Source organism: Panthera pardus, unplaced genomic scaffold, assembly GCF_024362965.1.
Source record: "Panthera pardus isolate Hobbes unplaced genomic scaffold, ASM2436296v1 HiC_scaffold_2, whole genome shotgun sequence".
Taxonomy (NCBI): domain Eukaryota; kingdom Metazoa; phylum Chordata; class Mammalia; order Carnivora; family Felidae; genus Panthera; species Panthera pardus.
Genome location: NW_026526765.1, coordinates 122,859,688 through 122,885,208, shown reverse-complemented (window position 1 = coordinate 122,885,208; position 25,521 = coordinate 122,859,688). Strand labels below are relative to the sequence as shown.

The following is a 25,521-nucleotide window of genomic DNA, read 5'->3' as shown; positions in this document are numbered from 1 at the left end:
GAGGCCTGGGGGTGACACTGGTGGGATGAAGGGGTCAGGGAGGACGGCAGCCTGGGAGAGATGGCACGAGAAGAGGAATATGAATGGATTGTAAGGGACTGACACAGTTACAGCTGGAAAGATCGTTTGGGCCAAGTTGGTGTGAACTGGGTTGTGGACAAAGTCCTTGTTCTGTGGCACCATGGGGTAGGGGCATGACAAGATAAAAGCATCTTACGAGGCTACTGCTCAGGTTTAGGTGAATCAAGATGAAACCTGGGCCAGGTTGCCTCTGACATAGGGTTGGAATGGGGGGTAGAGATGTGAGAAAGATCCAGAAAGAAGATGAACCACGACTTGGAGACTTGGAACTATAAAATATAGTGGACGAGGAGCCTCAGAACCTGGGAGAACAGGGGAACCCCTTACAACATGGGGCAGGCAGGGTCTGCAGCGGGTTTTTCTCCAAGCATCTCAGGGCAAGGAACATTCCACGTTCTCCTGATAATGGTGGGTTTAGGGAGCACTGGAGGCCTGTCCAGTGGAAGTACTGGCAGGTGAAGGCAGATACAGGATTAGATGGGCAGGGACAGGCCTGGAAGCGAACCCAAATAACCAGGTAGCCAAGTGATATGCCCAGTGTGTGGGTGGTGCTGGGAAGACAGCGAGCTGTTTGGAGTTAGTTCCTGGTTTGGAGTTAGTTCCCGGGCTAGAGTGGAAGCCTGTGGTCTAAGGACAGGCAGCTCCGGCCACTTTCCGGTCAAGGGAAACCAGGTTGTCTGCCCACTGACACTGTAGCTGCCACGGTGGAGGCGGGAAGCTAAGGGTGCCCTGGGTGCTGTGGGCTCCTGAACTCGCATGTTTTTAATTTTGTTTAATGTTTATTTTTGAGAAAGTGCGAGCGGGGAAGGGGGTAGAGAGAGAGGGAGACACAGAATCTGAAGCAGGCTTGAACTCATGAACCACGAGATCATAACCTGAGCTGAAGTTAGACACTTAACCGACTGAGCCACCCAGGCACCCTGACTGCGTATGTTTTTAAGGAAGAGGCCCACCTGTTGGAGAAGGGTCTGCAGTCCCTGAAAAGAGGCCGCCCGCAGGGGCCAACCCACCCAAGTCTCCTGGCCATGGCCCCTGCCAAGATGGCTGCCTGCACTCAGGTGCCCAGCAAAGCAACAGGCAGTCAGCTCCCACACGCCCGGGGCCTGCCTCTCCCTGGAGCCCCGCTCCTGGCAGCCCAGCCTCCTATAATTGCCTTCTAAAAATATCTTTTCCCCACCCCCACCTCTTGATTTCAAAATATTTAGTTTTCAGGATATTTAAAATGAGAGCTGGCGGCTCTTCCAGGCCCAGATAACAAAGCTAAACATTTATGCTTGGACTGCATTTCTCTGCAGAATTGGCCCAGATCTCAGGGATTGATAGGGCAGCAGCAGGAGGGGAGGGGAATCAAGTGCAAGATGGATCATGTGCGGGCCTCCAGAGGGCTGGGGGGCAACTGGCCCGCCCCATCAAACACCCATAGGACCCCTCCCCTTGTTGGGGGACCACCTACCGCTGTTGACATGGAGCCGGCCCCGGACCGTGTCCTTCCCCAGGATGTTCTCAGCCTCGCAGACATACTCCCCAGCGTCCTCCACCTTCACCTTGTTGAACTGTAGTCGTGAGTTCTTTCTGGTTAGGGAAGGGATAAGAGGGGGAGAGACGTGAGCCAAGGCCCTGGCTGTCTGTGGATTCCCAGCGGTCACCTTTTCCCATACAGCCCCAGTGGCTGTGCAGGGTGGGTGGGAAGTAGATTCTGGGTTCCAGGTAGAATGCTGAGTCCCTGGAGCTGGAGGGGGACCTAGGGGCTCAGGAGAACACAGGGAAGAGCTAGTGGCTGCACATATGTTCTAAATTTATGAACCCTCATGTCCACTTTTCTAGGGCCAGACCTTCTTTGTACCCTTTTTGTGGGGGAGAAAAGTGGGGTCTCCTAAGGAAGTCACATGGCTACCTCTCTCCTCTCCTTTTGGTGTCCCTCCCCCAGTCGCGGTGTTTCCCTCAAAACAGGGCAGCCTCTGGCTTGCTATTTACCTCAGCCTTCCCTTAGAAGTGGCAGCCTGTCACTCTAGATATGGAAGACCTGTTCCCAGGTACCTGGGCAGGCCCTTGATCTAACAGGTTCCCATGGGAACTGTGCCCAGCCTCCTGGTCCCAAACTGTAGCTCCCCTGTCTTCATATTAGCCCTGCCACCAGGGGTACTCTGGGGCCTCTCCCAGGGGCTTTAGCTTCATTCACTCATTCATTCATTCATTCGTCAATTTAATAAAGCTTCTGTGTCCTTGAATTTTGGATACGTCAAGGGAACAAACAGATCCTAATCCTAACGGCCTGACTTGCCCCTCATGGCTAACATGAAAGTGGACAGGGCAGTACAGATGGGAAAACTGAGTCCTAGAGGGGATTCTGGATTTGTCCAAAAACACCTGGCAAGGTGAAAGCAGAGGTGGGTGAAAAGCGGGAATTGGTGGGACACAGGCCCCTCGGTGGCTCATGGACCATTTCCCAGAGCCCGAGGCTGGGGCTAGCCCCCTCTGTGAAGGGCTTTTCACCCAGTCCCTGCATGCCGAGAGTTGTGGGGCCAGGCCTGGGCAGGGACTCCGTGCTGTGTGTGACTCTGGGGCACCAGGCCCCGGTTCTCTTCTTCTTTCTGAAGACCCTGCCAAAACTCTCCTTCCTTCCCAGGGTTTCTCTGCGCTTGCCCCAGGGTACCTGGGCTCTGCAGGGTCTGTTCACATCTCCCATCCCTCTCTCTGCCACAGTGCTCTTCAGGGCCCATCCGAGCTCTGGATAAAGCCTAGTACCCCAGCCCGGCCCCCAGGGGGAAACAAGAAGTAGCATGAAAATTTCTTTACATGATGTAACCTCTTCCTCTTTTTAGTCCCAAATTAAAACACCAGATTCCCAGAATCTGTGTTGTGTGTTGGAGGGGTGGTGGAACAGGAGGTAGGGCAGTACAGCTGTCACTGTCCTAAGCCCAGGGATGAAAACCAGAGCCACGAAAGCTGCTGGGGGAAGGACAGGGGAGCGAGGCTGGGCCCTGGGTAGAGGAGGCGGCAAACTGACCGCCATCGTCACTGGGGCTGTACTCTGGGAACCCGTTTCCTGTGCTCGCCTCTGCCTCCAGGGGGGTCTCCTCTCAGTTCACCTCACTCTAAGATCCTCCAAATGAGGGTCCATGAGGTTGTCTGGTCAGCAGGCCCTGTTGCTGTGGTGATGTCCTCGCTGATGTCTCGGCGACAGCTGCCTGGCTGCCCCCGCAACTCCATCCCTCCAACCCTTCCCAGCTCAAGCCAGTCTCTGTCTCCTTGGCCTGGTGTCTGCCTCCAATCCTCTTCTGTCAATTCAAGTTTGTTCTCTTCATTAAACAGAGCCCTGGAGGCCCCTCTGGCTAAAACAGCATCTCCTTCCTGGCTCCAGCCTAATTAGATACCACAAAGTCCAGCTGCCCCAGGACCAGGCTTCTCTCACTTCTTGGCCACCAGCAGCAATTCCCTGACACTGGGTGAGAAGCGCAGATGACCACCTGAGGCTCGCAGGGTCAAGGTATAGGGGGCACAGAGCCAGAATCTCCTTCTCACCCACTGCTGTACTCAAAGGAGCTTCCTTTACACCACATCCCATGTAACAGGAAAGAAAGGTGGAGTTAGGCTCACAGATACCTGGAGGGATAAAAGCTGGAAATGGAAGGAAGGCCTTCCCACACAAGGCATATGAGACCTTCAGAAAGTGTAGGTCCAGGGCTCAGGGAGAGGCCCTCTCCTTTGAGGAACTGGAAAGAGGCAATGACCCCTAGGTTTACTGGTTGCAGGCACCTTAGTTTATCAGCTGTGTGATGATCTCGTCAGTTCCAGGGAGGGGGGCCCAGACTTGCATAAGAGACCCTGGGGTCAGAGCCAAAGGGTATAGGCTCTATGGTTCTCTTAGCCCTGGAGGAGGAGCAGGGGCCACTACATTCTCTTCTCACTCCTAGCTCCCGTAGGAAGCCCCGAGGATTCAAGATTCTCTCCCACCTTCCTGGTGCCCAGTGCCCGCTTGCCACAATGACCCAGGCCTGCCCCTGTGATGGTTGCACCTCCCCTCCTTCCTCAGCCAGTTTTCTGCCGGCAGGAACGCATCCTCCACCCGTCCGCACATTTTCCTCAGTGCCTACCTCCTGCTGCCTGCCTGAGGGGCCTGTTCCAGCTTGCCCCTCATAAATAAGGGAACACGCGGTTCTGCAGGGGAGGGACCTGCGCCCAGGGCTTGGGGGGGCTGGTTTTCTTCTGGCACAGGAAGGCTTGGGTGAGACACCTCAGCGTGGCGGCCCTAGAGATAGGCAGCACCCGCCGGGAAGGGGGCCTCTGAGAACCAAGAGCCATTTCAAGAGCTACTGTGGCCTGGCAGATGGCGTGCTAGGATGACCAAAGAGCAAGCTGTAGTGTGGGTGGAAGGAAAGAGAGATTTTGCCAGAAAGGAGACTCCTGCTCCTGTCCCTGGCCCCCCTGCTAGGTGAAGCGTGTGTGTGGAGGTGGCAGGCCTCTTTGCCACAGTGAGGGAATCAGAAGTTCTCCATCACAGCTCCCTGTCTTCTACCCAGCCAACTCGCTGCTGGGAGCCCAGGCGCAGGTTGGGTGGAGCGAAGTTTCAGGAATGCAGCAAATGGGACAGGGCCCTAACAGAAAGAAGGCAGGAGGCACACTTCAGGCTCTTAGGGATCCCCAATACCCAGGAATGAAAGACTTGACCACGTACTCTTTCTGGACTGGGTAACCCATTTGTCAGATGAGGCTTAGGGCGCCTGGGTGACTCAGTTGGTTAAGCGTCTGACTTTGGCTCAGGTCATGATCTCAGTTTGTGGGTTTGAGTCCTGTGTCGGACTCTCCCCTGACAGTGCAGAGCCTGCTTGAGATGTTCTCTCTCCAAATTTCTCTGCCCCTCCCCCACTAATGCATGCACACACTCTTTCTCTCAAAATAAATAAACTTGAAGAAAAAAAAAAGGCTTAACCAGGACAGTAACTTGCTCAAAGTCTAGGTCAACCCAAAGGGTGTCTTGTCCAGTCCTAGAGTCACCCTGAACCCAGGAGAGGAATCTAGTTCTGCAAGATTCTCATCAATGTAACACTCAATGCGGATGTCCTCTGCCAGGCTGTACAGGGCAAAAGGGTGTATATGGGTGGCATCCAGCCTCTGAGGCTCTCTCATGCTAGAGGGAAAGAGAACCCCCAAAATGAATGAAACGGTGTCCAAGGCACCATGAGAAGAGACCATGAGAGTTGCCTGGAGGGTTCAGGGAGGTGTCCCAGAGGATATGACATTTAATCTGGACCTGGAGAACTTTGCCAGGGACAAGGTGGGGGAGGGGGGAGCTGCCAGCATAGCTGGGGTCCCAGTCCAGGGTCATGAAAGGAAAGACCAGGGATCAGGAGCACTGAGGAGTTGGGGAGCAGCATGGCAGTGACTTAAAGGTGAGGAAGAGAGGAGTTTGAAGGGTCCTGAGGCCTGGGTTGAGGCTGGCATACAGCAGGCTCTCAAGATCTATCCAGTAAATGAGTGAATGATCAGATATGTGTCCATGTTAGAAAGGTCATCCCCTGCCAGGGTCACCGGGCTCAGTGGACCTCTAGAACTTTAAGCAAAACTGGGTGGATAAGGCACATTTTTCTCTGAAAAAAAGGGTGGAGGCCTTCACCACATTCTGTATTGGAAGCTAGACTAGAGGCTCTGTGAAGGTGGGGACCATGTCTGGGTCAATCGCCAGTGTACGTCCAGCCTCTGGCAGAGTAGAGTGCCTGGCACAGGGCTGATGTTCCATATGCACATGTTAGATACAGAGATGAGCTCACAAACGGGCCTATGGCCCAGGAAAAGTGGGGATGGCCAAGAGTGGGACCGTGGAGGACAAGAGGCCAGAGGCAGGAGAGCAGATAAGAAACATGCAGGGCAGGGAGCAGGGTGTCTCCTGCTGGAGGGGGTGGTGCCAAGCAGCAGGCACTCCACTTCCACGACAGGTGTGAGGAGAGCACAGGAGGGTGAGGCAGGGCCAGAGAGGGCAAGGGGGAGAGGCTAGACTGGGGCATACAGGATCAGAGCTCTCTGTGGGTATCGTGGGGGTGGTATCTAGTGTTCAGCTGGCAGTGTGGATCTGGAACTCCGGTATAAAAACAAAAAAGTCATCACAGGGTTATCAGCTCAGAGAGGGTGAAATCACCCACAGGTGGAGAGGGAGGGAGAAGAGGAGGGAAGCCCCCGAGACAGGAAACTTCCAGCCCTGATGGTGACTGAGAGAATGGTCAGAGGCACGGAAGGACCAGGAAGGGGGGCTGCAGAGGCAAGAGAGCAGGTGGCATCCATGCCACTGGCTGCAGAGGGGCCTGGAGGCAAGGGGCTTGGGAGGTCTGAGGTCTCCAGGTCTCTCAAGAGCCACAGCCATAGGCAGAGTGGGGATGTATTTACAAGGCAGATTCCAGGAAGGCAAAGAGGTGTGGAGGACGACAGGGTGGAGTCAGTGGACATGAAACTGACCCTCCATGATGGTGGAGAGAAGTGGGATGGGCAAGAAATGGAGGAGGGAGAGGGGCAGCGATGTGGAGGGAAAGCTTTCAGAAGGGAGGTGATGTGAGAGGGTTGGTGTTGGAGAGAAAAAGGTGGAGGTCATCACTCATGATCTCCCAGACGCATCCTGGAACCAGTCTTTCCCCGAAGATGGCCAAATGTGGGCTTTCGGACACTGTGGCAGATCCTGTGAGAAGTTTTGGGGACAAGAGGGGACTTCCGCAGGTAAAGCTGAGTTTGATAATCCATCCAGAGGCATTCATTAAGCATCTACAGCCTGCACGACACTGGGCCAACATAATCCAGAGCTGCAAGGAGAGGTTGGGTGTGGCCAGGAAGGGGGGACCAGGGCTGGTCCCTCCTTTTCAGGGAGGATGGAGGGCAGCCGGGTGGACAGAGTGTTTTTTCTCACCTGCCGTTGCCGTACTTGATGCGAATGTCACGGCTGCGGTTGAGCTCCTTGCCATCCTTGAACCAGCGATAGGAGGGCTGAGGGTTGCCCGCTGCTGCCTCGCACTTCAGTGATTGCTTCTCACCCACCTGTCCCGTCTGGCTCTTCATCTTCTTCAGCTTGGGCCGGGTGGCTGTGGGGTACAAGGCAGGGAGGTGAGCACTGGTGGCAGAGGGGGCAGGCAAGTGCCAAGTGTGAGCAGTGCAGGAAGGGCCGCCCCTCCTGGTGTCATTTGCCAGTTCAATTCGATAAGCGTTCACAGAGGGCCTGCCATGATGTCAATGTGGCTACTACCTCTGGGCTTTCCTTCATGCCTGGAATGGTACTAGGAATTTTATAAACATTAGCTTATGAAAATAACCCCATGAACTCACTGCAACGATTAAGCCCCTTTATGGATGGCGACAACTGCGGCTCAAAATGGTGACGTCGCTTCCTCAAGGTGAACTGGGATTCAAACCCAGGTTCCCTTGACTTCAGTGCTCAGGCTCTAACTGGTGTCCCAGACCCCTAGGCCTAAGCTGGCCTAGAGGACATAGGCAGACCAAGATGACAGACACCGCTCCTGTCCTCGGGAAGTTCAGTCTGGTAGGAGAGCTGTAACCTGGCATTAACATCACAGCATGGTTCACAGAGGCCCGAAGTTACAAAAACTGAGGGGAGCGACCCCAATCCAGGCTGGGGGAGGAGCTAACTTAGCTAAGAGCTGAAGAAGGCTAAGGGGTCAGAGCGGGTAGGAAGGGAGGTGGGCCAGGCAGAGTCAGCATTGTGGCTCAGGAGAATCCCATGCGGTCCGGCGGCTGGGCTCACTTGGATGGGTTGAGTGGAGCAGCTGTCTGGGTGATAAGCTTGGAGCTACACTCGTGGGCACAGGCCCACCTAGTGTTGCAGGCCTGCAAATGTCAAGCTACTAGAGGCTTCTCCCATTTTTCTTATACATAATTCTGTTTCTACATGCCCACTCTCCCATGCTTCATCTCCTTGTCCCCCTCCCCTCAACAACCTAAACCAAAAAAAGAAGGAAAAAAAAAAAAAAAAAGGAAAAAGTACTCTGTTCACAGGAAGGTAAGGGCAAGCCCGTGCTCCCTGCTGTGGTTTGTAATAATTTCCACTGGGACAGTCCTTCACACGTTACACAATGCCTTCATGCATGCTCTCATTTGGTCCCTGAGCTCTGTAAGGCAAGTGTCATTGCTGACATGGATGGTGAAGATGAGACTCAGAGAAGTTAAGAAACTTGACCAACGCCACGCAGCCAGGCAGCCACGGAGCTGGCACCAGAGCCCAGGTGTCTGGGTTTGCAACAGGTCAGGCTTGTAGCAGCCTCGTGTCTGTTTTGCAGCATGTGTCTCTTTTGGGAGAATGAGGACCTCGTTGAAATCCTTCCAACAGCAGAAGCGATGGTCTGCTGGGGCTAGGGAGTTGTCCGGTGACTGAATGGTCTAGGCTGGCTCTGGACGAAGGTGCCTGAGGGGGCCTGGCGGTCCCCCATTGAGCCTACCTCTGAGCTGCTGCCTGGAGGCAGGGGGAAGATGCCAGCGGGGAGAGAAGAGAGAGAAAGGGCTCCTGAAGCCTCAAAAACTATAAACATAGACCCCAAAAAACAGTGCTGGTGAAACGATTTTGTTCATTTTGGAAAACTTAACAATATAGATGGATAAAAGAAGCAATCATCCATCATCCTAGTACTCAGAAGTAACGTATAGCGACACGCACGCATTGTAAACAAATGGGTCAGTGTCAGTAACATGTTTCTTTCATTTAATGAAACAAAGCCTTTGAGCTTGGCATTAATTATTTTTTAATACTTTGTCTATTTAAAAAAAATTTTCATGTTTATTTATCTATTTTGAGACAAAGAAAGCACGAGCAGGGGAGGGGCAGAGACAGAATCCCAAGCAGGCTCCGTGCTGTCGGTGCAGAGCCAGAGGCGAGTCTCAATCTCACGAACCGTGAGGTCATGACCTGAGCCAAAATCAAGAGTCAGATGTTTAACCAGCTGAGCCATCCAGGCGCCCCTGTTTGTTTATTTATTTTAAATAGGCTCCACGCCCAACGTGGGGCTTGAACTCCCCATCCTGAGATCAAGAGCTACATGCTCCTACTGAGCCAGTCAGGCGCCCATTGGCATTAATTATTAATAATAGCATTTCCCAAACTGAATTCTATAGGACATGAATATCCAGAGGGATGATAATAGGTATTACTTAAGAAAAGAGTTCCATGATCAAATCGGTTTGGGGAACGAGTGGGTAAACACGGTTAAAGAAGTATCATCACTGACTTTGGTATGATTCTCCAACCAAGGGTCTTAGAACTTTTTTTCTCAGAACCCTCAGTAGCATTTCAAGGAAATAAAGTTATGCAGAATAGCTCTAAACATAACTTACATGTATATATATTTATAGATATATACATATTTTCATATCTTCACATAAATCAAAATTCAAGAAGTGTAAAGGGTATATGGTTTAAAAAAACAAGTCTCCCTCTGGGGCACCTGGGTGGCTCAGTCGGTTGTGCCTCCGACTCTTGATTTTGGCTTGGATCATGATGCCAGTGTTGTGGGATCCAGGCCCACGTTGGTCAGGCTCCATGCTGAGCGTGGAGCCTGCTTATGACTCCTCTCTCCCGGAGCACCTGGGTGGGTCAGTTGGTTAAGCATCTGACTCTTGGTTTCAGCTCTGGTCACGATCTCACAGTTCATGGGTTCGAGTCCTGTATCGGGCTCTGCCTGGCAGTGTGGAGCCTGCTTAGGACTCTCTCCTCCCTCTTTCTCTCTGCCTCTTCCCTGCTCTCTTTTATTTTATTTTATTTTATTTTATTTTATTTTATTTTATTTTATTTTATTTTATTCTATTTTATTCTATTTTATTCTATTCTATTCTATTCTATTTTTTTATTTTATTTTTTTTAACGTTTATTTTTGAGATAGAGACAGAGCATGAACGGGGGAGGGTCACAGAGAGAGGGAGACACAGAATCTGAAAGAGGCTCCAGGCTCTGAGCTGTCAGCACAGAGCCCGACGTGGGGCTCGAACCCACGGACCGTGAGATCATGACCTGAGCCGAAGTCGGACGCTTAACCGACCGAGCCACCCAGGCGCCCCCCTCTCTCTTTAAATAAACATTAAAAAAAAAGGATTCTTTCTCCCTCTACCCCTCTCCCCCTCTCCCCCTCTCCCCCTCTCCCCACCTTGCATTCTCTCTCTCTCTAAAATAAAACAAAAAAACAAGTCACTGTCTAACTTCTTTCCACAGTCACACAATTGTCTTTGCAGGAGGCAACCAATTTCATCAGTTCTGTTTATATCATTTCAGAGACCTTTCAGGTATTTTATACAAACCCTACTGTTTACACATTATCTTCTCATTTTTCATGGTTGTATACTATTCCGGTGTAGGTGTATCATCATTTATGCAACCAATTCCTATCCCTATCCTGGGGTATGCAGCATGTTTTCTCCCATCCCCCACAGGATTAGCAGGCCCAGAGGAACATCCTGGCAACCTGACTCAGTATATATATCCAGTGTGTTCATCCAGCGCACGCAGTGTTCATCCTTTGTACACACCCAGCGTGTACGGCTGGACACGCAGGATGGCTCTTGACTCAGACCGCCTAGATTCAAATCCAGGCTTTGCTACTTCTTAGCTTTGTGTCCTCAGGCTATTGACCTAATCCTTTTGTGCCTCAGTTTTCGTATCCATGAAATATGGGTGATAATAACAGCTCCTACCTCATGGGATGATAGCTGTAAGGATCATATGAGACCATGCATGTAAAGCCAGGCTTGCACAGAGCATGAAACAAAGGTTAGCTATTATTGTTTCTTTCTTACTATCCACAATAATTTCCTAAGGCAATCTTTCTAAAAGTGGAATTGCTGCATCAAAAGGGTATGCGGTCTTCCTCATCCTTAAACATTGCCAAATTGCCTTCTGGAAAGGTCTCACCAATTTGCACTCCCACCAGTGAATGACAGTGTCTGTTTTTTCCACACCCTCACTAACATGAGGTATTATCATGTATTTAATCTTTGCCAATTAGCTAGGCAAAAGATAACGTCTCTTTGTTGTTTTAGTTTGCATTTATTTGATTCCTGGTGAGGCTGACCACTTTTTATAAATGTATTGACTCATTGTATTTCTGAATTGCCTGTTCATGTCTGTACTCTGTTTTTCTAATGGGTGCTCATCTTCTTTTTGATCTGTGAGAGTTTTATATAAATAGTAAGGCTATTAACCTTTTGCTATAATTTTTTCCCCAATTGCCTGCTTCTTATATTTTTAAATGCTGGTTTGGGGTGTTGTTTGTTTGTTTGTTTGTTTGTTTTTTTGACACCCAGAGGTTTTGTGTGTATCAACCTATCAGTCTGTTGGGCTTTCTGGAACATTATTCTAAGTATGATTGAAGTCCTGCCTCAGCATCCTTGCTCTTTACCTATACCACACTCTCCTTCATCTACTTGCTCTGGAGTCCCTAGTCACTTCTTATCAAGAGTTCTTAACCTTAGATGCTACTGAGAAACACAGGAAGCTTTAACAATTATGTAGGTGCCTAGAACATATCCTAGATGTTGTGAATATATTTATGTTTTTCTATTATTTATTTATTTATTTATTTATTTATTTTTAACGTTTATTTATTTTTGAAACAGGGAGAGACAGAGCATGAACGGGGGAGGGTCAGAGAGAGGGAGACACATAATCAGAAACAGGCTCCAGGCTCTGAGCTGTCAGCACAGAGCCCGAAGCGGGGCTCGAACTCATGGACCGCGAAATCATGACCTAAGCCGAAGTCGGCAGCTTAACTGACTGAGCCATCCAGGCGCCCCTAATATTTATTTATTTTGTGAGAGAGAGAGAGAGAGAGAGAGAGAGAGAGTAGTGGAGGGGCAAAGAGAGAGGGGTAGAGAGTCCCAAGCAGGCTCTGTCATTGCCAATCCCGATGTAGGGCTCGAACTCCCAAACCGTGAGATCAGGACCTGAGCCAAAGTCAAGAGTCGGATGCTTAACTGACTGAGCCAGCCTGGTGCCCCCGAATATATATATTTAAAGATATATATAACATAAAGGAAAGTGCACATCTTGTAAGTATATAGCTCAGTGACTGGAGCCAAACTAAAAACATCTTCACAGGTGGCTTTCCTTTAAAGTTAGGTTGACACCTAGTGATTTAACAATCTCTTGGTCAATTGGTGACCTCCAACTAGTCTCCTCCTCCTTCTCATAAACTGGGGATGCAGAGAGCTCTTCTCAAGTTCCAAGGTGCCTCCCCCCACTGCATGGGGAATGTTGACCTTTCTTGCAGTTCTGAGACAAAGGGGCCTCCTGCCTTCCCCCACCCTTCAGCGAGCCAGGGTGCAGATGGGGGTGATACCTGGTGAGAGGAAATGGTGGTCACTCTACTACCTGGTTTCCCAGCATGAGTCCTAACACAATAGTACACACTGGGCCTGGGGCTACTGCTAATGGTGGCAATGGAGAGGGCGTGGTTATGTTCAGACTGACTCCAGAAACAGCGGGTGTAACTCCAATTTAGGGGGGCTGAGGACCTGGGGGCTCCAAAGGCATTCCCTGCCACCACTGGAAAATCCAGGATTGCATTTCAGATCACAAGGAGTCCACTCTAGTGGGAATTCTGTGTGACCTGATAGCTGCTTCTTGATCATCTACTCGCTTCAGAACAACCCCATCTAGTCACTTGTTCCTCATTCATTCAATCATTCATTCATTCAACCTACTATATGACAGGCACTGTTCTGGGCCATGAATAGATACCAGTGAACAAGACAGATAAGATTCCTGCTCTTAGGGAACCTGAGTTTTAGTGAGGAGGAGGATAGACGGCAGCAAATAATCAATAGGGACCCTGAGGCAGCAATAAGCAGCAGGATGAAGTCCTGGAGGTGGGAATGAACTTAGTGAGTTCAAGGGCTAAAAAAGGCCCATGTGGCTGGAAGACTCTGGAAGGCAGGAGGGTAGCATGAGGGGTGCCTGGAAAGGTAGGCCCAGTGACCGATGTGAGGCTGTGAGCTAAGGTGAGAAGTCTGGATTTGTTTTTGTTTTTGTTTTTGTGTTTTTACCTCTTATGTGCCTACTAGAAAATTTTAAATTACACATTTGGATTGCATTATATTCCTATTTGACAGCAATGGCCTGAAGGATGACAAAATAAAAGTAACCATCCATTTGAATCATGCTATGTTCTTTACAAAGGGTCTTCTTTTACATTTATTAACAGTTCCTCCAAGACTTATCTGAGATATTACAAACCTTGCCTCCTCTCTAACAGTGTCTAGTTCTGGTCCCTGCTCACAGAAATCTTAGTTCATGGCTCTCTGGAAGCCAAAGATGGGTGTTTTGAAAGGGAATATGACCCTGATAATGGACTGCATTTTTTGTGTCAGGCAAGTTCCTTGGAGGGGAGGGGAAGTGGCTCAGGTGACAGGAAAGAGAAGACCCTTGAGGTGGCACTTGGAACAATAGCCAGAGGACCTCTGCTCCCTCACTCCTGGGCCCAGAGCCCACGAGTCCATAGGGAGGAGTATGGACAATGTCCCCGAGATGGCTCAGATTTGTTTTTGTAGATGTGATGGGAAGAAATCAGAGGCTTACAAGTCAGGGAATGACCTGATCTTACTTTGTACATTTTAATATTTGACATTTTGTCAAATGTACATTTGACGTTTTGTCATTCTTTTTTTTTTTTTTTAAATGTTTATTCATTTATTTTGAGAGAGAAAGAACATGAGCAGGGGAGGGGCAGAGAGATTGTGAGACAAGAGGATCCGAAGTAAGCTCTGTGCTGACAGCACAGAATCTGATGTGCGGCTCAAACCCTTGAACAGCGAGATCATGACCTAAGCTGAAGTGAGACACTTAACTGAGAGAGCCACCCAGGCTTCTCTAAGGTCATTCTTCTGCTGAGCCACGATCGCTTCTCCCACTGTGGTTTCCAGCCCTTGGAACCAGTACCAACCCCTGGGGACACGTGGGACAAGGCTATGTGGCTGTTCATACCTCAGACCTGGAGGCAGTGCTTTTGGGGCTTCAGACATGACCGGGCCAGCTCTGACTCCTGCCCGGGCACCCTCTCTGCATGGGGTCCAGTATTGTCTGCGTCTATGTTATGGCCCAGGGCCCATAGTGCATTGCTAGTGTGAGGTATGGAGATCATGGTACTGTGTCCCAAGAATGTGTTGGGGCCTGAGCTAAGACAAGCAAAGGAACAGGCTTCTTGGGATGGGTAGGATTTGTCAGGGCAAGAGCTGGAGCGATCTGGTGGGCAGGCGCTCACCCCTGACTCAGCTGACTTGTGTTTACTGAGTGCCTACTGTGTGCCAGGTTCTGTGCTTTGTCCAAGACAGAAATGATCTAGCTTCGTAGGGGTAACCCCTCCTACCCCTCAAGGAGTTTAGTTTGTCCCTCTTTGTTATTGTTTTGTTACATAAGAAATACATTTCTGTTGTAGAAACATTATACAATACAAGTAAGGCGAAAGAAAAGCACATCTAAATCCATTCAGTTACCTCCAGGGAAAAAACCACCATTGACATTTTCAAATGTCTCCTGCAAGACTTTTCTAAAATGTTTTATGTCCTACTATTTGGTAAATATATTGTAAAAACACTTTCCCAAATCTAGAAATATAAACTTCAATCATTCTAATGGCTGTATGATGTCTTGTTGTTCAGATGAATTGATTGGGTTGTCTCGAATGTTCTGGTAATATTAACAATACTGCAATAAACTTCTCTGTAAATTCAACTTTGTAGCCAAAGGGAGGTGTCACAGTCCTAAGGGTCTGTGTTCCTCCCCACACAGAAGGGATCTCAAAGGCCCCCCCAGCACGTAAGAGAGTGGGCAGATGAGAGACATCGGGTAGGAGAAAGAGGAAGATCTGGGTGCACAAGAAGGGGGTCCCAAAACTGTCACTGATACCCTGCTTCCCTGTGGCTGCTCCTTCCCCCCACGTGGAAGGGCAGACAGCAAGCCGATGGCCTAGGTGGCCCTTGGTGATGGCAGTCCTCCCTTTTCCTCCCGCAGCGTCTCCTCCTCAAACCAAGCCCTCTCTGCTGAGCTACCATGCTTCTTGAGAGGTTATTTCATCCAGCCCCCTTCCTGCTGGCACAATGCCCACCTACGCAGCAGGACCGGTGCTCTCTGGAGTGGGGATGTGGGGAGGTCTCCTTTGGCAGCTTTAGGACAATAAGAGGAAGATCTCCCGAGGATGACCCAGGTTGCCACGAAAAGATTTCCCTGGAGGATGGGTCCTGTCAAACATTAAGACGGATCTCCACAGTTGCCACAAGCTGGGCCACACACAGGGTGTCTGGTGGCTTCTGCTTCCTCATCACCTGACGCCAAGCCAGGGCATCTGGCCTGTATGTGTGTGCGAGGGAATCCCCACCAAGCATCTCACTGAAGATAACAACAGCAAGAACAACCAGGGCAGCTCCTTTCACACATCCCAGCCCTGAGGCCAGGAGGTACCGCTGCTGCCAGCAGCTTGACCTCATTCCTCTCGGCAGTGGGCGGTGGGTGCGGAGCCCGCTGAGATCTGAGAGCAAGACAGACGCCCAGGACAGGGCCAGGCAGCCCAGCCGGGGAGGACCTGGCCCGGCCTCCCTCCTAGTAACAAGGCGGCAGGGACAGCGGACTCTTAAAAGGGTTAATGACCCTCACCTCATGACTAAGGCTGAGCAGTCCCCTTTGCAGGGCAACACCTGGAGACAATGCGGCCAGCCTGCCTGGCATCAAAGTCTCCCACTGTCATGCTGCTGGCGGGCTGCGGGCTGGCCCCCTCCCCACCCTTCCCCTACCCATAAAGTGACTGCAGCCTATTGGAGGTTAATTACAGACTCCAAGTTCAAATGAGAAAGAAAAGACCCACTAAAAGCACAGCTGGTTTAAGTGGGCACAGAGGGCCTACTCTGTGAAACGGGCAGCCGGGTATCCTCCCTATGGCCTGCAGAAGAGACATTCACACTCCCAGGCCAGGCCTCCCAAAGGGAGTGTCCACCCTGCTGGGGCCCCTTGGCTTTCCCTGAGCCACATTCCCTCAGCCAACCAGGCCCAGCCTGGTGCCTGGGCCTGCCGTGCCCTATTCTCACACCTGTCCAACAAATACCCACCTCCAACAATCTCTATGATATATCAGGCACCTGGCATCAGAGATAGGGTTTTGAGCAAGACAACATGGCTCCTGCATTCTGCCTCCGGTGTAGCGCTCCACTGAGACTGGCAGGAGGCAGAGCCTCCCAGAAGACCATTTCCCTGCATCCCTATCAGGCCTTCAGCTCTACAGGCCAGGTGCCTGGCACCTCAGGTACAAGGTAGAGAGAAGAAGGGCCAGGGTTAGCTGGGGATGGGAGCTAGGAGGGGAGGCAGACCCTGTTCCAGGAAGGCGGGTGCAGAGGAAGGGGAAAGGAAGAAGGAGGAGGAGACAAAATCTGGAAGCTCCAATACCAACAGAAACAGTTCCTGCTTCAGAGCTTCTCCTGCCCATCCAGGGGTGCCCATCCACGGACACCCAACCATACAGTGCAAATGTAGGGCATAAATAGGCCTGGTCTGACCACCAGGGCCAACAGTATGGCCACCCCAGCCCCCTCTGCCAGGAGCCAGGCACCCTGACAGAAACGCTGGCTTCCTTGGGGCCCTGCCGAGCCAGAGATGCTCAGCTCCTGGAGGATTCAGGCAGGTATGGGCTGCAGTCCCTAGAGTAGTCTCAGGGCTGAGATGTGGGGATATGAGCACCAGTGATGGGGGAGTGAAGGGATGTCACCTATGTCTGGGGAACACAGCACAGGTTCACAGGACAGAGGTGCCCATTGCCGGGACAGCATATGGTGCTCAGAACAGATACACGGTCTCCCTGGGTTCTTACCAGTACTTGGGGCGCAGGCCACAGCCACCCAGAGTTGACACAGATGAGGCACAGAGGAAGTAGCACGGCAACAGAGGAGAGAGTGGCAGCTGGGGACACTGCAGTTCAGCTCTTTGTCCCCGTCTCCTGATTTTCTAGCTTCGGCCCTTAGGTAAGTGGTTTAGCCTCTCTGGGCCTCAGCTGACTCATCTGTAAACCACTTTCTGCCTACGTTAGAGGAATGGAGGAAAAGAAGGCTCTCTATGGAGGGACGGAAGGCTTCTTACCATTATCACCCCTTCAGCTGCTGGGGGTGGAAATGTGGACAAAGCAGAGATGACAGTCCTGGAAGGCCTTTACCATTTGCCCAAACTCTGTTTAATCTCCCCACTGGGGAAGACTGGGCTCTGGGCCAAAGTCTTGGGCCCAGCCCCGAAGAACCCTCGGAGGGGAGTGCCTGCAGCTGCTGCACAAGAGAGAGAGCCCAGAGAGAGAGCCAAGGAGGAGATCCCAGAGCCCCTACCCCCTTCAGGACGGGCCTGCACTTCCCACCTCCTCAGCCTGGCTGGAGAAAGCTGTTTCTGAAGTTCTGGGTCATGAGGAAATGTAGCGGGGGTGGAGAAAGGGGAGGCACCTTATATGCTAGACAAGACGGGCTTCTCAAACTGGGATACATGCAAAGCCGCAGGATGATCTCAGGGCCTCTTTCTGAAGGCTCTGCCAAGATCGTTAGTAAGAAAAAGCAGCATCTTTGTATTAAAGCAAACAGACATATGATGGGGATTTTTAAGATAAAACAAAAATGAAAGAATTCCAAGAAACATTGCATTTCAGGGGGGAAGGTCTTAGCAGGCACGATAGGAGAGACGTACAGGCCCATGTGCTCACCAAATGCAGGTACCACAGTGGGTGTAGGGGGCCCAGGTTGCTGGAGGCCCAGACTCCTTCCCTGCAAATCCATCAACAAGCATGCAGAGCCTGGTCTAGGCACTCTGGGGTCTTGGAAGGCTCAGATGTGGGCCTTGGGGTCCAGGCTAATGAGGGGGGGGGGGCGCGGCTGGAAGGGATTCACCCCAAAATGAATGACTGCCTAGATATTTAGTCACTGGCTCAAACACAGCATGTGGGAAACCAGTTTCTCCATCATCTGTCTCAGACCACTCTTTCTCCTGGGTTCCCTCTTTCAGTCACCTTGTCATCTGTGACAACTGTGTCACTCTTGACTCTCTCCAAAGGTCAAGACCATTCACCTTCTACCAAGCCTCTTTACCCTCCTAGCCCTCCTAACCCTCCCTTGTCTGCCTGGTTCAGGTTATACTGCTTCCTCTACCCCCAACACTGATGCACTGGCAGTGAACATGGGGCAGATTCACTTCTATATGCCTCTCTTCCATTTAGAAACCTCCCTTGGCTCCACAATGTCTGTAGAAGAAAAGCCACCTGCCTTCCCTGGCTAACAGCCAGAGCCCTTGGGGGAAGCTTGCTGGGTCAGTGAATAGGCCCCCTTCCCATACACACCTCTCTGCTTTGCCCCCTACAACTCCCCTTCAGGAACTGCATATTCCAGGCAAATCAAATCACCAGCTGCTCCCCAAATATGTCTATTCTGTATTCTGCCGGTCTCTGTGCCCTCTGCTCATGCTTCCCTGCCATGCCATTCCCCACACAGAAGTACAGTTGAGAGGGTCAGACGCGTAGGCCGTGGCGTCAGACCCATCTCGGTTTGCATCTTGGTTCTGCCCAGTGTCTTGTGTAACTAGACAAGTTGCTTAATGTCTCTGAGCCTTTATTTCTTGTCTGCAAAACAGGGGCAATCTCACCCACCTCCTACAACTGTGGCAGAATTAAATGGGGGTAATGTATGTCAAGAACAGCTCAGTATCTGGGATAGAGAGCTCAGTAACCAGCCGCTCTTAACCTTGATTACTCAGGATGTCCTCAGGTGCCCCTGCCCTCTCTAAACGACCCAACCAGGAGCAATCTCTGCCTCATGCAGATTCCCTGAGCATTTCCCTGCCCTATCTGGGGGCTTTCTACCTTGGGGGAAACCAAGTTCTTAACATTCTAGACTGTGGAGACCGTGGGGAGAGGATGTGTTGGAGAATCGCTCTATTCCTGGCCTCAGGCACCAAGTAGGTGCTCACTGGTCATTGGCTGAATGAATGAGTGATGTAGAGCTGTACTGTGACAGGCGGTGAGTCACAGGGGTCCTGAGCAAGACTGATGCGAGCACTCAGGGGAGGGGTGGGGCCCCTCGACAGCTAAGCCCAGAGCCCTCTCCCGCCTGACACTGCTCCCCAACTCAGCCCTCGCCTTCCCCTCAGTCCAGACAAACATCTGCCCCAGGACGGCAGAGCAGGTGATGAAATGGGGTGTTTCACTGAGGACTACTCTTGCTCGGCCCACCAGGCTGCCCAACCCCCGGGGGGCCTCTGGCCACAGGCAGGAAGAGCAGCCAGGGCAGCCTTCTCCTGTGAGACTGCTCTCCTCAAACGAGGGAGGGGTCAGTGGGGTCTCCGTGTACAGGAGTGACAGGGCTTGGGAATGTTCTCCTTTGTTCATGCGCCCAAGTATGTATCGGATACTCGGCACGTGTCAGGTACTGAGGGCCAAGCGGACATGATCTTGGCCCCGGTGGAGATTCCAGCTGAGTGGGCTTCACCCAGACAGTGGGATGGGTACCGTGATGGGGAGGGGCACAGAGGATAGACCTTACCCTCCCTCCTCACCTTGGGGCAGGATGCGTTGTGTGGAGCAGGCAAAGCCCGAAGAATGACGGGAGTTAGCCGAAAGAAGGGAAACAGCACTCCAGGCAAAAGGAATGGCAGGTTCAAGGGGCCAGGGCAGGAGACCACAGTGCACCGGGGGAGAGAAATTCTACCTGACGGGGTCATCATATGCGAGGGTGGAGACGTGAGGCTACAGCAGGCCAAGGAGGGGGCAGTGCCTCACAAAGCTGTTGCTATCCTTGCCCTGGAGCCACCAAACCCCTTGCCTTGTTGGTGTGTGGACTTCTCTCTCTGGGTCTCAGTTTCCCCATCTGTACAGTGAAGGGACTGCACCATGAGCTCAGATCCAGCCTCACCTGACTCCATCAGAAATCACAGATAAGGCTGTTTCAGATAAGTCTAAACCCATCAGCCTGACCTTCAGAAAACGCACTGTTTGGCCCCGTTGGTCTGTCCCTCCTACACACCGTGTTTGGCAGCACGTCTTCAGGACTGCACTTTATTTCCCAGCACCCTCTGTTCTGCACATTTATTTGTTCAAGTGGTTTCCTCAGCCCGAAGGTCCAGCCTGGTAGACTTTGGAGGATGGAAGGACTGGGGTTAAAAGAGTTCTCCACCACAATCCTTCTATCCTCCAGTGTCTATCAAAACCCCATCTCCTCCAGGAAGCCTTCCAGATTCCTCTGATGGGAATGAGTCCTCCTTTCCATTCTTTGTCAGCCCTGGCCAGGGTCAGCCTTGCAATTGCAGGTAAGTCTGTCCATGCTTACCTTGTCCCACAAGGTGGCGACCCCACGCCCCAACGATGGCCCGTAGCCCCCAAGCATCATGCCTGGCACTGATGCGTTGGTTTAACACCCATGGGCCTGACAGGCCCTCTACAGGGTTCTGCTCTGGGAGGCTAGCTGCCCAGCTCCACCAGTGGTTCCCATACTTCATCACAACCAACCAGAGGGCTTGCTAAAACACACATACTGGCCCCTAGCTCCCCAAGTTTCTGTTTCAGTAGGTCAGGAGTGGGACCCAAGAATTTGCATTTCTAGCAAGTTCCCAGTTTATGCCTTAAATCAGGCTCCTGATGATCTAAACATTCATCTTTTGCCCAAGGGACTTAATAGGACACCAGAAAACTACCCAGACTTGTGCCAGATCTTGCTGGACTCTCTGGACCCCTTGCTTGGTTTTTGGCTAGGCAACTCGACCCTAATAACCTCAATCTTCCCAGGAATACTTGCCTCAGGGCCACCTGAGAAGGCGAGTGCCACCTCAGAGCCTCGGAGCTGCCCTCTTGTGTCAGTGTCGTGTGGTTCCTGTTCAAACCTGACTGTCCCAGTCCCACTGTGAGCTCCTGTTGAGAGCAGGGACTCAATCTGCTCATCTCAGTATCCCCTAAACCCTGCCCAAGAGCCCAGGATGTAAATGCCTGACCAGCTGACGTGATGGGAAGGACCCATTCCTACAGGTGGACAAGTGCCCCTTTCTGGTTTTTCTTGAGGGCACAAACTGGAAAAGCCAGAGCCTAGGGGGTGGGCGGTGCATGGTGAGGCAGGGCAGGGTGCAGACCTGAGCCTAGTGACCCCGCCACTGATTCGTGGCCATATCACAGGCAAGTCATGAACGCTCCTTGCATTAGTTTTCTCATCTGTAAAGTGGGGATGATAAAATAATACCTACACTTCACAGAATCAGTATTGGCTTGTAGTGAGTGCTCGGTGAATGATAGCTGCTTCCCCCTCCCCCAGTGCAAGCTGGGCATGAACATGATCCTACCTCTTGGAAGGCCCTTTCTCACACTGCTGAGTTCCTACTCGCCATCCAGGTCTCAGCTTAAAAGTCACCTCCTCTGCGAAGCCCTCCCTACAAATAATTCTCCTCCTCACCATACATTGTACGTTTCTCTGGCTTTATACTTGGTTCTAATCACGGGTATTTGTGTAAAGATCTGTCTGAGCTTACTGAGGGCGGGGGCTGTGATTTATGCACGTAGTAGGAGCTCGGTGAAAGGTTGTAAAACCGAATTCACAAAAATGAGTGAAAGGACATGCAGTATGGATAGTTACCATGTGGCCAGGGCCTGGAAATCCTGATAAACGGTCACGCCAAGGCTGGGTTGGAGGAGGACAGCAAGGACACAGTGCACTTGTCTCTGCTATTTATAAATGGTGTGCTGGAGGCTGAGAAATGGTGGGAAAACACAATGGGAACATGATTCCGATAGGCTCCTGGTCTCAAGTTTTGGCAATGCTTTGCCAGCTTTAAAGAAAAAGACAACCCTCTCTTCTCTGTGCCAACTGTCCTTTCGGGCCAGCCTTGTAAGCCAGAAAGCAGAGGAAGCCGGAAAGGTGAGTGGGGCTGACCAGGCACCCTGGGAAACCCGCTTCAAGGCCAGGGCCAGGGCTTGTCCATGTTGGGCCAGCACCTTTTCCTCCACACACTCTTCACTCCGGTGCCACACTAAGGTCAGGCTGTCTTGATGTGGCCCTGGAGCTTCTGCAGCAAGGGCAGAGGACAATAATAGGGATCACTTGAAGATTCCTGCCAATATCTGAGTCCAAAGGCCTCTGCTTCCCACAGAGCTGCCGCTTCTTCCTCCAGCAGCTAGCTCATGGAATCCACGTAGGTCAGAAGGTCCGAGGGAAGGAAGGTACGAGCTCATACTTTTTAAAGGGAGACTATCCCCTCTGCTTGCAGCCTGAAGCCTTCAGTGCAAATTTACGTCTGTCCCAGACCTACTGGCCACCCAGTTCCCCACCCCTTGTGACTCACTGCCCTACTCCAGCCTCACTGCTATGCCAGTCTGGAAAGACTAGAGCTCTTGGTCCCCTCGTCCCCCCTGCTGAGTGCCTGAGACCTGGGCTGAGGGCCGATGAGTCCTGGTCTGTAAACTGCTTTGAGCTGTCAGGATGAAAGACTGTTGGGAAGTACAAAGTCACTCTCTGCTTGTTGGTATTGATCCTAATGAACTCTCAGGTGCCAGGGAGCCGGAGCAGAGCATGAGGCCCACGCTGAGCCCCAGAGTGGCAGGAGGACTGCTCTAGGTGCCTGGCTCGGCAGGGTCAGCCAGAGGCCAAGGCCAGAGTTGGAGATGGCCAAAACAAGCAACAGATGCGGCTCAGATGTGTGTGTGTGGGCACATCACCACCTCTGACCCGACCCTGGACAGCCTAAAGAGAGTAGTTTGTCCTAGAAGTCTGGATGCTATTTTTACCAGAGGCCAAAGATGAACGAGATGGGAGAGAAAGGCCGTGCAAGGATTTCTCTGTTTCCATTCAAATGAGGTGCATCCAGAGTTCTCAGTTGGTGCTGTTAATCCACCTTCATACTCCCAGGGCACCCTGCTGAAGACCAAAGTCTGGGCCCTGCCCTGCTGGAGCAGATACAACTTCCCAATTTACAGGGAGCACCAAGGGAGAGGATGCTTCCATCCAGCCCTGACTGGTCTTTTGGGGGGGGGGGGGGCACACAGGAAAGACCAGTGACTTAGAACCTAATTCCAAAGTCTTTCTTCAAAACCACCTTCAGAGGTTTTCAGTTTTTGGGGGGCCAGCTCCTCCCCGACCCCAATCTCACGGCTCTCCTTCCCTTGGGATTCTCAGAGACACAGGGCCTGAGGACTGAGGTTCTGCCCTTACCATGGAGAAGGTAAGAGTTGAGAGCAGAACCTATTTCCAGAAGCCCCGGGGTCACACAGAGGCAGAGCAGGGAGTAGACCCCAGGTACAAGAGTGGGTTTATTATCTATCTCTCAATGCTGCTGCCAAGGCTGGCAAGGCCATGCCAATGCTCTCCCTTCCCCCAATCCCCTGGGATAAAGGGAAATGGAGGGGGGGTAATGGGGGAACTGGCTCCAGGTAGGGATACCAGGCATCAGCCCCACTAACTCTCACTGAGTCATGGAGCAGAGCCTGCCCTTCAGCCCCACCCGGTACTCCTGCACTGAGGCAGAAGAAAAGCTTCTCTCCCATTGCTGGCCTGGGTGTGTGTGTGTGTGTGTGTGTGTGTGTGTGTGTGTGTGTGTGTGTGTGGGTACCCCTCCTGCTGTTTGCCAAGGAGGATATGGGGGTTTTCTGGGTGTCTGGTGGGTGGGTGGGGAGCCAATTAATGTCCCCTTCTCTTTATTCCTTTCTCCCTCCCACTTTCCAGGTCCCACCCCCACCCTCACTCCCACCCTCTAAGTTGAAGATTTTAGTGGATAACTTGCTCACACTCTCCATGTCTGCACCTCCTGATCTTTCAATCAAATGTGGCCCCATCCTGGCTAGGACCCCTCTCCAGCTGCCCAGTGCCCATGTTCTTCCCCGCTGGGATGTTCTGAGCATGCAATAAGAGGACCCTGCAGCCTCAGGTGGGCCTGGAGGGGAATTGTGAGGGAGGCCTCCAGCTCTGTAGGCCACTGTTGACTTAAGTATTCATTCTATGGAGTTTGAAATCGCACCTCCTAGTCACATCACAGACTTAAGACTGTTGCTTTTCATTGACATGGTACTTTCTCTTGGTATCTTGTTTTGGAGCATGACCCTTCCCCCCATGACCCCTTCCCCCCGCCCCCCCCCCCCCCCCCCCCCCGCCACCGATTCCACATTCTCCAAGGTCTCCAAAGTTCCTCTAACTCAGGCCTTGGGTCTGTTTGGTATCTGCTCACCAGCCAACTCCCTGAAGGAAGGCATTCTGAAGAGCTGGCTTCCCACTGGGAAGCAGGTAATAAGATGAAGCAGAGAAGAAACAAGACCAGGAAAGATTATAATTAGACATCAGGAAGGACTTTCTCACCAGGGTAGAAGATTCTGGAAGAGATCATTGAGAGGCCTGTGGAATCTCCTCCTCATAGTCCACACCCACCTGTGTGCTATGAATACTCTACCCCTGGCAGTAGGTATTCTCCTTTCTCTGACACTATTGATTCTCACCCATCAAAGCCCGCCAAGTGGCTTCCTTGACATTGGGAAGGTGTCCTTACCTAGTCATCTTTCCAAGGTGCCCATGATAGGATGTGTTTGGGGTAGAGTAGCGGGGAGAAATGGGGTGGCTCACTGAACCAAATCCATGAATTTTGACCCTGAAAACAGGCCATCTTGAATTTCTTCAGGACTCAGATTGGGAGCTGATCCCATATATACCACATACGCCCAGCTTAAGCTGACCCACATACTACTCAGGGCAGACCTACTGTGTGCATTTCCTTGGGGTGGACTCCTAGACACAGGTGCCTAGCAGAGATGGGCAAAGAGGTGTTCTTTATGAAGAATACAACACAGTCCTAGCCTTTAAATTCTTCTAGCTCCTTCCTTCTACCAGGCTGATGCCAACATTTGACTCTTAAGCTCTTCCCAACAAAGAGACTTCAGAGGCTACCTTGCTACTCTTCCCCCCTCATTATAAAGAAATTCGGAAAAGGAAAGGGATTTGGCCATATCCTCAACCACCACTGAAGCCTCCCAACTCTCAGTCTGGTGCTCTTTGGAAGCCATTTTTATGTGATAGCTCTAGCAGGAACTCAAGTGAGGAGGCAGAGATCCAGCAAAATGAACACACATCATTGTTGAGACAGTGCTGATTTGAAGCTTTAAGACCTATCTCTGGAACTTATTTTGGGCCTTTAACCTCAGTAAGCCTCAGTTGCTCCCTCTGTAAAATGGAGCGAAGACCACCTGCCCCCAGAGTTGTTATACGAAAATGGGAGGTGAAGCATGCCTAGCCTACTGACTAGTAGTCATTAACAACATGCTTGCATGAAGAAGAAAAAAGTGAGAATCCAGGGTTTCCCGAATGTGCCCAAATAATGGAAGCCTAGTTCTACAAGGGAGGACCTGCACCCTCTAGGTCCACCTGAGAAGCCCAAGACCAGTGCACTCAGTGGGGCCTTTCCTCCTTCAGCCTGCAGCTGCCCAGGGAGGCCCCCAAAGCGGGTGT

At 51.5% G+C, this 25,521-nt stretch overlaps 1 protein-coding gene across 3 annotated transcripts in view; it reads right to left on the bottom strand.

Annotated features, from left to right (window-relative positions):
- Nucleotides 1-25,521, bottom strand: part of NRG2 (neuregulin 2) — a 185,043-nt gene that overhangs the window by 30,217 nt on the left and 129,305 nt on the right. For all 3 annotated transcript variants that reach the window (XM_019424367.2, XM_019424370.2, XM_019424369.2), the window contains exons 2-3: nt 6,971-7,142; nt 1,535-1,653 (exon numbers count right to left, since the gene is read on the bottom strand). In XM_019424367.2, coding sequence (XP_019279912.2) covers nt 1,535-1,653; nt 6,971-7,142 — 291 coding nt within the window. The remainder of the gene's footprint in view (nt 1-1,534; nt 1,654-6,970; nt 7,143-25,521) is intronic.